Source organism: Brassica napus, chromosome A9 (genome assembly GCF_020379485.1).
Source record: "Brassica napus cultivar Da-Ae chromosome A9, Da-Ae, whole genome shotgun sequence".
Lineage (NCBI taxonomy): Eukaryota > Viridiplantae > Streptophyta > Magnoliopsida > Brassicales > Brassicaceae > Brassica > Brassica napus.
In genome coordinates this window covers 30,224,264-30,234,641 of record NC_063442.1, presented here as the reverse complement: position 1 = coordinate 30,234,641, position 10,378 = coordinate 30,224,264, and the positions used below count along the sequence as shown (strand labels likewise).

The window sequence follows — 10,378 nt, the reverse complement described above, 5'->3', positions numbered from 1 at the left end:
TCACCAGAGGAAAATCACAAGAAGACAAAAAAAAAAACCCAACCCAAACAGAAATCAAGAACTCTGTTTCCGACACATCATCGTGACAAAAAATGTCGTCAGGATCCGACAAAGAGAGAGAGACATTCGTCTACTTGGCTAAGCTCTCCGAACAAGCCGAGCGTTACGACGGTACGTTAATCTCTGTCTCTTATGTCAAAACATCTTAATTTGTCAGAGAGTTTCATACAGAGCATCTTAATCTTGCAGAGATGGTTGAGACGATGAAGAAAGTGGCGAAGGTGGACAGCGAGCTGACGGTTGAGGAGAGGAATCTGTTATCCGTTGGTTACAAGAACGTGATCGGAGCGAGACGGGCCTCGTGGAGGATCATGTCGTCCATCGAGCAGAAGGAAGAGTCTAAAGGCAACGAATCAAACGTGAAAACAATCAAGGGGTATCGCCAAAAGGTAGAGGACGAGCTCGCGAACATATGTCAAGACATTCTCAGCATCATTGATCAGCATCTCATCCCTCACGCTACCTCTGGAGAAGCCACCGTTTTCTATTACAAGATGTAAGAAATAAAATAAACACTCTTCTCTTGCATCATCATCATATAATGCAAAATGAATTGAAATGTTTGTAGGAAAGGAGATTACTACCGTTACTTGGCTGAGTTTAAGACCGAGCAAGAGAGGAAGGAAGCCTCTGAACAGTCACTCAAAGGCTATGAGGTATCATCTTAATATGTTGTTATTCAAATACTTGTAAGTTATTAGGAGAGGTTTGGTTTGATAGGCTTAAACTTTGATTAGGCTGCAACACAAGCTGCAAGCACTGAGCTTCCTTCGACACACCCGATTCGTCTTGGCCTTGCTCTTAACTTCTCTGTTTTCTACTATGAGATCATGAACTCTCCTGAAAGGTCTCATTCATTTTTTTAACAAACATCAACACTTAAATGAAATACCATCAGATGTCAACTTAGTTTGTAATGTGGTTAACTGTTGCAGAGCTTGCCATTTGGCGAAGCAAGCTTTCGATGAGGCGATTGCGGAGTTGGATACACTAAGCGAGGAGTCATACAAGGATAGCACTTTGATCATGCAGCTCCTGAGAGACAACCTCACCCTCTGGACTTCTGATCTTCCTGAGGATGGAGGTCTGTCTGAGAATCACACAAATGTGATAAGCTCAAAACAAGATGGTTGAATAATGTGGTTTCTTCTTTTTTTTTTCAGGAGAAGACACCAAGACTGATGAACCCAAGAAAGAAGAGGCTAAGCCTGCAGAAGCTACTGAGGTAATTGACTTGTAATAATGAGAATGGACTGTTCTTGTTTGGATCAAAAGCTGATATTATTTTGTTTGTTTTCAGAACTGATCAAAGGCTTTGGAAAATTGAATGAGACCTTTCTATTAAGCTCCATAGCTTGGTTTCATCAGGAAGATGAGATCTGAGAACTGAATTCAATCCTTTCTTGTTTTTTTCCTTCTTAATTACACTTTTTGTTCTTTCTTTTGTTGTCAATCTACTGATATCAAATATTCTATTTATGTTATTTGATTTGATCAGATATGTTTTACATTTCCAATATATATATAGACCAATCAACTGTATTATTTAAACATTCCAAACAAACAAAACACAACCGATCTAAATGTCATCATGAAAAGACGACAAAAACATGTTTCTATTAAACTCTTTGACAGAGTAAAAAAAGATCAGTAGTGCATCTGATGGTTATATATTAATACTGCATACTATACAATAGGACTTATCATAAGAGCTGGGGACAAACCTAACCAACCATATACAAAAAGAGGTGTAAAAAGGAAGCAAATACCATTTTTCTTCTTTTATAGTTCTTCCTTATCAAAGTAACTCGGCGGCAAGGTAAAGTCTTCCTCGTGGTTAAGAATGTCAATCTCCTCATCATCTGATTTCTGATAAAATCCAGAGGTAACAAATGAAAACATCAGCACAATTAATAGCATCGAAAGCTAAGTAGCATGATCAAAATAGTCAAATGCTTGGTGTAATTACTACTCACCAGCATCTCAATGTTGTAGAAACGATCCAGTAGCTGCAGAACCTCATCCGCTGAGAACTGTCGGTCAAAGCTATGGATGATAGAAAAAGACTTCTTTAAGGTCCAGACAAATCAACAAGAAGTAGTAGAACTCAGGGAAAGTAAGTGGTATGGAACAAACCTTCTGCCGAGATATTCCATCAGACCATAAAGAACAAAGTGGCGATGTATGCCTGCAAACCACACCATATAACTGATCAATGTCAACGACTCAATACAAGGAAAAATGATTCCTTTTTTTGGTAAAGGTTTATGCTTTCTGATCATCACATTAGGACAAAGGAACAAGATTTGGTTTTTGAGAGAGAACTTGCCTCGGAGTTTAACGGGAGGATAGATTTCAAGAGCTTCTAATAACGTGAGCTCCAATTCAACCTGTGACTGCTCCTGAGACACAATCCAAGAACAGAGGAACCTTTACCATCACAGAACAAAAGGAGTAAATAGCAGATAGAGATAGAGAGGGAGACAAACCTTGGAGAGAGAAGAGGCGGAGGATGGTAAGGCTTTACAGGGAGAGTGCACAGACATGTCATCTTGCTCTTCCTCTTTCTCTTTATCTCCACCAACTTCGTCATTCCTCCCACCCATCTTGTTTAGGGTTTCGTCTCTTTGATCCCAAAAGAGTGAGGTGAAATGTTTCTCAGAGCTGTCTGTGAATCTGTGAGACAGAGAAACCCACCTGGACTCTGAATTGGGCCGGCCAATTCTCAAGGCCCTGTCTCCGGTTTAGCAGTCTCTCAACCATACCAGTAGACAAATTACATTTATTCAAGAATTACAAAATAGTGTTAAGCTTGGTTTGGTAGTTACTGTATTAGATAACTTTAGTAAAAGAGATTGTGAAACAGAACAGCATGCATTAGACTATTTAGTGGTCTTTTTTGTAAAGATAAAAAAAAATAGGAATCTTCCAAAAAGTTTTTGACATTTATTGGTCAATGCTGCATGAAAACATCTGCAAGAGAGACTAGTGATCCACTGATCCTAAAACAACGAGCTATGTAACGGAAAAAAAAAATCAGATTTAAGGACTCAAACGATTATAAATGAAGCAACTGACAGCAATGAAACACGGAGCAACGGTCCATAGCTTCAAAGATTCGATGAGCCTGAGATTCTCATACCTCCCTCCTTCCTCAACAAGAGCTTCTGCAACAACCAAACACACTTGATGAGATGTTCACAATTTGATGATTCCCTCTGTAACAATAAACTGAGGATTCATTATTACATTTAGCCTTCATTATGCGCGAACCCTGGAGTAATCCATGTTGAAAAGCATGTTCCTCCGGTTCTCTGATCCCATCCTTATTTGAAACTTCTTGGCCAATGACTCCACCTTCTCATCGTTTTCGTTGTCTAGTTCCCTGATACATCGCCTTCTCAGCTTCTTCAGTGTCTCCTTGGAAGGTTCAAATCCAGCTTTGATCTGTTAAAATCAAAAAGCATGTATTAGTTTCTCCTAGCCATGTTAAACAACACACATCCTTCTCTCATAGCGGTTCTGGTTTTACCATGTTATCGATGACGGTCAGCGCTGATTTGGGATCCCGGTTAACAAGATGAGCATCAACCAGCAATGAAAACGTCCGGGCATCAGGCTTAACACCTTCCCCAACCAGATGAGAGTATACTCTTGTAGCCTCAGGAGTCTGCAAAAGCAAACCAGCTCAGAGTCTTTAGGCCTCGTTGGAAATAAAAATAACTAAAGAGAAAGAGAGAGAGAGACATGGAAACAGCACCTTCTTGACCTTTCCAAATGCATATATTAAAGCATTATACGAATCAATATTAGGAGTCAGGCCAAAAGAAGCACTTATTGCATCAAAAGTCTGGTAAGCACGATCCAGATCCCATGTGTTTGCGCAGCCAAGAACTATACAGTTTAGAGCAGCTACGGACTTGTACGGAGTATCACCTTTACTCAATGTCTCCAGCTGGAAGTATACCTCATCCAATGTCTCAAAGCCTTTTTTAGAACAAGCCACAACCAGAGGGTACAACGATGTAAAAGGTGAAAGCATCTCCTCCTTAACTTCTTTTTCAGCGTCCTTGTATGCGTTTTCAAACTCATGAAGTGCGACGAAAGCTTTCTGCAGGTTCCCCAACGATGCATAAGCATTTATCTTCGCAACATAAGCAGCAGGGTTGGCTGCCTTTTTCCCACGCAGGCTCCGTTTCAGAATCATCCACGATCCATCTATTAAAGTCGGATTACAAGTCCTAGCAGCGGTTGCGAGAGCTGATACCACCAAACCTTCATCAACAGAGAGTAAAACCGAGGGCCTAGCCATTTCTCCCCTGTTGATCCAATTGTACATGAACTCAAACGCGTAGAATGCTAGTTTGCCGTTATCCTCTTGAGTTGCTACTTCCGCCATGTATGTACAGAGTATCCAGCTAGGGCATAGGGACTTGTTCCGATCAAGAGACTATAAAAACAAAAAAAAAACAAAAAATGAGGCAAAAAGCTTTGAATGTCATCAAACTAAGAAGAAGTAGTCAGTAAGTAAGTACCTTACACCTCTCGATGATGGAGACAAGTGTATCTGTCCTACCTTTGGCAACACAGCTACGCACACATTCGCTAAAAACAGTGGTGGACAACATGTAACCAGATTTTAGTGCGATGTCCAGAAGCTGCATGGCTTTGTCATTCTCCCCGTTGGAAAACATCATTCCAATAACCAAATCATATGATTCATCATCCGGACGAGATTCATCCTTCCCTGATATCAGCATCCTGATGGTACATAAAAAAAAAAACAATATTTCAATAAATGGCTAGGCGGTTACTAAACGATTTAAATTTATATAAGCCTAGCTACTAAACGGATTACTCATGGCATAGGCAGGAACTAAACATTAATGAATTACTTTTTATTTATTATATATTTATACTAGATTTTTTTTTAACTTTTTAGGTTTAGTTATAGAACTAATTTGATGAGTTATAAAAGTTAGGTATATAAAAAAATGAAATTTGACAAACGTGTACACTAACATTGTTACTTGATTTAACTGATTTACACCAATTTAGATAGAATTAGGCCAACTTAGACTTAGACTGATTGTAACCGATCTAGGACGACTAAAACCGATCTGAAACTCTTAAAATTGGATTCTAAGAAAATCGTTTCGGCTACTACTGATTTGGCCTAGACCAATTTTTAGAACACTGAAAAAAACACAAATTATTATGTAAATTTCAAAGCTTTTTGCACTAGTTGATAACCATTACTCATTGAACAGTGATTTAGCAGCAATGTATGCATCATTGTAGAGCAAAAACAAAAAAAAGAATTAAGTTGGATCTAACCGGTTAAGCAGCTTCTCGGCAACCTCAGTCTCTTTCGCCTGGTGCATAGCCTTCAAGACAAGATTATACGACGCCGTATTAGGCGCCACGGAGAAATCATCCATCATGGCAACCAGATCGAGCATGTCACTAGGGGAAGCGCCCATCATCAAGTTAGCCCTAAGGTAATGATTGTAAAGGTTGACATCCGGCTTGTTCGGCTTCCCGTTCTTGTCGAGCGACCGGACCCAGAACTCGAATAGCTGCTTCATGTCGGACCATCGCTGCGACGCGGTCCAGTCCGCGAACATGTTGAGAAGCGAGATCATGTCGAGGGTCTCGGAGAGGGCCCTGATGCGGGCGGCGGGGGCTTGGTTTAGGAATCCCATGGGGACTAGTGACTGGCTGAAGGAGGGGGAGTTCGGGATCGGACTCCGCCAGTTCTCCTGGTAGAGAGGGCTTCCCGTTGCTGGATTCGGAGGGAGCGTGGTGGATTCGTGATCGGTTGATTCGGTTGCGAGCTGGGGATCTTGGGAAAGGAACGGTGTACCGGAAATGGTTCTGGTGGCGGCGTGGTGATTGGGTTTGAGGGTTCGGAGGAGAGAGATTCGGGACCGGAGAAAGAGATGAGAAGACATTGTCGGAAGGGGATCTAGTTGGTGTTGCAGTTGAGAGTTGGGTCAAAAGGGGTTTATCTGTTTTAGGGTTTTCTGAGTTTCAGATTGAGTTCGGTCGTGACGATCTCTTCCCCCCCGTGGACAGTAGTGGTATTTTCAGAAATTATTCGATAAAGTGATATCATTTTCAGGAGTGTTAGAAACGGGTTTAGATCCAGCCCGGCCCATTTATATACAGCCCGCCTTTTTTGTTTCACTGAACCACTGCCCGTATTTTTATTTATATATTTTTGGTATGGCTAAATTAGTTTCAGACATTTGATTCTATAACTTATAGCTACTTTACAAAAATGTGTGGCCATCTTAATTTTTTTTTTTAAATGAAGCTATACTGAAGTTCCAATGATATTTTAATTGCTGCATGCGATCTAAATTATAAATATTAAAATATTTTGAACTAAAATACATACTTTTATAGGTATTTAAAATTAGATTTGTATGTATTGATCACTAATTTAATAACCATTAGAAGTTTTCAATTCACACAAAAATAATTATCCATAAAAAATTAATAAAAATTATATTTATCAATTTATATATTCAATTCTTTTATTCAGAACTCATACTACAACTTATACATCAAAAATGTTATCAGCCATAAGTTTTAATAAAATGATAACTTTTATTTTTACTGCAAAACTTACCACATAAACTTACAGTTTTTACCACATAATTTTTACTGCAAGTTATATCGAATTACAAATCATACTGGAATTCAATTTTTATACTACATGTTACCAGTCGGAGCCATAAAGTTAGAAACTAATAAAGAGCTTTTTTTTGTTTTTTTTGTATAGTCAAAAATATGAAAAAAATGAAAAAAAAGAAAAAAAAAAGAGAGATGCTCCTTTATTTGTATTCTAATCGCGTCCATTTTTACTTTCAATGAATGATAAACTACACTTTCTTATCAATATACTAGGATAAAGCCGCCCTACGGGCGGCCGAATAAATAATAAACTAATAATATTAATTTATTTTAAATTTTTAGTTTACTTTAAATTAAGTAAATTAAAAGTAATATTAACTATTTTTGTCAGTACTAAAAGTAGTATTAACTTTCATAATCTTTACAATAATCTTAACTATTTATTTTACCATTCATTTTTTTAAATTATATATATTTTCTAGCTAGAATAATGTTTTTAAAAATATAATTATTTACTTCTCTCAATGTTTATTTTAGTTTAGCTATACTAATAACTATACCAATAACTTACTTGCACGCGGTGCTATAAATTCTCCTTTAGCTATATTCCATGTGGATTATGTACTTCCCATTCGGTTATTTGAATCGGCATGTCAACTCTCTTTTTTATTTCTATGTTATTGTCGTAAAAAAACAATAACTAACAATTTTATAAAAATATTACCGTCATTTGGAGTAAGTAGAGTGAACTTATGTTCTCACTTAGATATATTTTTGTTTCTTGAATTGAATTTTTATTTTTATACCATTTTTAAAAACTAATGATTTACATGATGGAAAAGAAATATTTTTTTATTATATAGTCAAAATATTTTAAGACAGATAAATAAATAATATGAAATTATCGTTACTATTTCTACGTACACGTGTTTGTTAGAATCTTGAAGCTCATTACCATCAAACATTTTCACATCAAACCACACCTTTGATTCCTCCAGACTATCCAATAGCAGGGTGCCATTGCATGCCTCATCAAGAACTATCACGTTTTAGTTACCAATTTTCCATCACTCTTAGACCTATGCGGGGACCTACTGAAACGTATAGGAGCTTAAGAAAACTCATAGTTGGCCTAAATCCCTGTTGAAACCTGACCATGAATTCACTTTCTCACATGTTCAAGCAACGTCACTTACTACTACTCCAACGTAAATCTAGAGTTCCTTACCAAAGTAATAACTTGCTACTGGTTTTCTTTCGTCTGAAACGACCATCTAAACCTCGCACGGTTTTCAGACCATCCACGTGATGCAGTTGAGATTTGACAAACTATACATTCGACATTAATGATCAAATGAAAATATAGGCACAATATGAAATGGTTGGAAAAGAGATTTTGAGAAGATCATACGTCCAATATTACAAAGCCTGAGTTCCGGCAGTCATAATAAACAAAGGTAATGAAAGAAATTTTGCCTTTCATAACCGTCAATACCTCTGTACTTAAGGATAGGAAACGTAGAGACTTTTAGAAAAAAAAAAAGCATGATTTAAGATTAGCTAATGGTAAGACGAAACCTGAGAATAGAAGGAATGCTTATCAGCCTCCTCTTTTGCGGAATCTGCTGAGATTACATGAGCATGTGACACTAAAAGTTCAATTTGTAGATTCTGAGATACTTGATTAAGCAAATGAAAACAGCAGAGCATTCGATCAGACAGACACGAAAAGGAGAAGAAGGAGTCACGAAAAGAAAGAAGCCCATGGACATATGGAACATGGAAGTAGAGGGAGAGTAGTCATGGTGAACTACACGTAGAGAAGTAGCTCGAGAACGAGAGAGAGAAATATATGCAAGAGAAGAGTCTTCCTTGTAAAAAGCTCATGTCCACACCTCTAATATTTAATCATCTCTGATCGCTAAGATAGTTCAAGTGATAAGGGAACTTCGTGGGAAGTCATCGTACGCGATCAATTTCTTCTTCAACTGATCCTTCTCTCTAACATAAATCAAACAAATCATAAACGATCTGATAGCAGTGAACCAAAAAAAACTTAATGCGAAACATACTCTGTCAAATTCTGTAATTGGTGTCCCGGTCCTCCCGGATAAGATTCGCCTTAAGCTTCGCCTGAAGGTGAATGGAAAGCGGCATGGCAAGTGTTATGCAGCTCCTGAAACACCCGTCCCTCCCCATTTCCAACCGGGGTTCCAGGGCGCGGGGTTTAGGACACACATGTCTACTTTTCCGACATCTCCGTGTGTCCCGTTTCTGGTCCCATGAGTTTCAGGTGCGTTTCCTTTCTTACCGTCGACATTTCCACTTATAGTTCTGCAAAAATGAGAGGGAAAAAGAGGGGTGAGTATTAATACTCAGTGAAGCGATTCTAGACCAGTCTCCCCCATGAGCTTTTATACCGCTCAATGCGAAACGAGAACCGACTAGTCACTACACCCATTTCTTAACTAACTATTAAGGATTCATTTCACAAAACAAGCAGTGCAATGAACTCAGTCATCGCTCAATTCACACATGTTCGGTTTATTATTTAAGACTCCATTCATCCTATAACTCTAGGACCTACACAGCTCAAGCGGACCAACCCCCCCTTTTCTTGCTGCATCCCTATGAGGTCGCCTGCCTGGTACACCCGGCATCCGGTTCCCTTGGATGTAGTCCATACCCCTTGCAGTGTATTACGACCCCTTCCCGCCAAGACTCGGCGTGACTCAATCTTACCGGCGCCTCTATTCTTACTTGCCGTTTTTGAACGCTACGGCCGCGCGTTTTCCCATACTCCCCACCAGTCCCTCGGTGGTTCGTATTCCATTTCTATTCATTTCCCATACTCCCCACCGTTCCTCGGTGGTCGTATTCCTTTTCTATCATTCCCATACTCCCACCAGTCCCTCGGTGGTTCGTATTTCAATCAATCATCATTTCCCTTTTTCCTTAACTCTTAGACTCTTTCTTACTTTCCGTTTTAGACGCCACCCGTTCTCGGTGTCACACTCAATCCATTAACATTCAGTCATGAATATCCTAACATTCATCTAACCAGACCGGTTACAGTTCTCTTAAGTTCCTAAGTTTCATTTCCTTTCTAACCATCCTAGCTCTCAATCACAAACAACAGATCTTCAATCAACCAATCACTCAATCCACATTCAACATAAACCAGTTCATGTAAAGTTCTTAAACAGTATGAGAGTCCTGATGAATATGGTCTATCATCCTAACAACAAACAAGATCTAATCAATCCTAGCAACCCATTCAAAATATAAAAGGACATAGAACAGATCTGGACAGAACACCTCACCTTAGCCTAGATATGGATCTGGATCTAAAAATAAGAGGTGTGAGAAACGGGATCTGAGATCTACAACACCACGCGGCCACCACCACCTTCGCGGCTGCTCACGGCGAGAGAGAGAGAGAGCAGAGAGAGATGCGGTGAGGAGAGAGAAAAGAGAGAGGCAGGGGAGAGAGAGAGGAGACGGCAGCTCCGGGGAGGAGAGAGAGAATTTCTGATGAGAGACGGGTAGTTAGGAGAGGCAGGTTATCCGGGAATTTTTAATGGCTGCAGAAGGCTTCCCTCAAAAATTTTTGGGTTTGGGGGGTGACAGGGATGGAGTGAACCCATTTTTATTTATAGAAAAACGGACAGGGGAA

At 39.1% G+C, this 10,378-nt stretch overlaps 3 protein-coding genes across 4 annotated transcripts; 1 reads left to right on the top strand and 2 right to left on the bottom strand.

Moving 5' to 3' along the window:
- The first annotated feature begins 12 nt into the window (after positions 1–12).
- Positions 13–1,559, top strand: LOC106351525 (14-3-3-like protein GF14 iota). Of its 2 annotated transcripts, XM_013791315.3 has the most exons (7): positions 13–171; positions 250–556; positions 629–716; positions 798–907; positions 996–1,144; positions 1,224–1,285; positions 1,361–1,559. In XM_013791315.3, exons 1-7 carry the CDS (start codon positions 93–95, stop codon positions 1,364–1,366), a joined length of 801 nt encoding a protein of 266 aa, XP_013646769.1. In that variant the 5' UTR covers positions 13–92; the 3' UTR covers positions 1,367–1,559. The 2 variants fall into 2 exon arrangements, with proteins under 2 accessions (XP_013646769.1, XP_048596571.1); XM_048740614.1 differs by lacking the exon at positions 1,361–1,559 and having other exon boundaries at positions 1,224–1,300.
- Positions 1,560–1,640: 81 nt separating this feature from the next.
- On the bottom strand, positions 1,641–2,902 carry LOC106347130. The gene is made up of 5 exons (XM_013786624.3): positions 2,550–2,902; positions 2,390–2,462; positions 2,197–2,248; positions 2,037–2,106; positions 1,641–1,929 (listed from the first exon to the last, which is right to left on the bottom strand). The coding sequence occupies exons 1-5, from the start codon at positions 2,664–2,666 to the stop codon at positions 1,843–1,845; spliced, it is 399 nt and encodes a 132-aa protein (XP_013642078.1). The 5' UTR covers positions 2,667–2,902; the 3' UTR covers positions 1,641–1,842.
- Positions 2,903–2,984: 82 nt separating this feature from the next.
- Positions 2,985–6,150, bottom strand: LOC106347128 (pentatricopeptide repeat-containing protein At1g26460, mitochondrial). The gene is made up of 6 exons (XM_013786623.3): positions 5,398–6,150; positions 4,596–4,821; positions 3,821–4,510; positions 3,593–3,730; positions 3,310–3,507; positions 2,985–3,227 (listed from the first exon to the last, which is right to left on the bottom strand). The coding sequence occupies exons 1-5, from the start codon at positions 6,012–6,014 to the stop codon at positions 3,322–3,324; spliced, it is 1,857 nt and encodes a 618-aa protein (XP_013642077.1). The 5' UTR covers positions 6,015–6,150; the 3' UTR covers positions 2,985–3,227; positions 3,310–3,321.
- Positions 6,151–10,378: the final 4,228 nt, after the last annotated feature.

Excerpts from the sequence above, each read along its gene's own strand:
- LOC106351525 (XM_048740614.1), top strand. The coding sequence starts at position 93 with ATGTCGTCAGGATCCGACAAAGAGAGAGAGACATTCGTCTACTTGGCT. Across the intron at positions 172-249 it reads ACAAGCCGAGCGTTACGACG|AGATGGTTGAGACGATGAAG; the intron begins GTACGTTAATCT and ends TTAATCTTGCAG. Across the intron at positions 1,145-1,223 it reads TGATCTTCCTGAGGATGGAG|GAGAAGACACCAAGACTGAT; the intron begins GTCTGTCTGAGA and ends TTTTTTTTTCAG.
- LOC106347130 (XM_013786624.3), bottom strand. The coding sequence starts at position 2,666 with ATGGGTGGGAGGAATGACGAAGTTGGTGGAGATAAAGAGAAAGAGGAA. Across the intron at positions 2,249-2,389 it reads TCCTCCCGTTAAACTCCGAG|GCATACATCGCCACTTTGTT; the intron begins GCAAGTTCTCTC and ends TGTGGTTTGCAG. Across the intron at positions 2,107-2,196 it reads ATGGAATATCTCGGCAGAAG|CTTTGACCGACAGTTCTCAG; the intron begins GTTTGTTCCATA and ends TATCATCCATAG.
- LOC106347128 (XM_013786623.3), bottom strand. The coding sequence starts at position 6,014 with ATGTCTTCTCATCTCTTTCTCCGGTCCCGAATCTCTCTCCTCCGAACC. Across the intron at positions 4,511-4,595 it reads CCATCATCGAGAGGTGTAAG|TCTCTTGATCGGAACAAGTC; the intron begins GTACTTACTTAC and ends TTGTTTTTATAG. Across the intron at positions 3,731-3,820 it reads CATTTGGAAAGGTCAAGAAG|ACTCCTGAGGCTACAAGAGT; the intron begins GTGCTGTTTCCA and ends TTGCTTTTGCAG.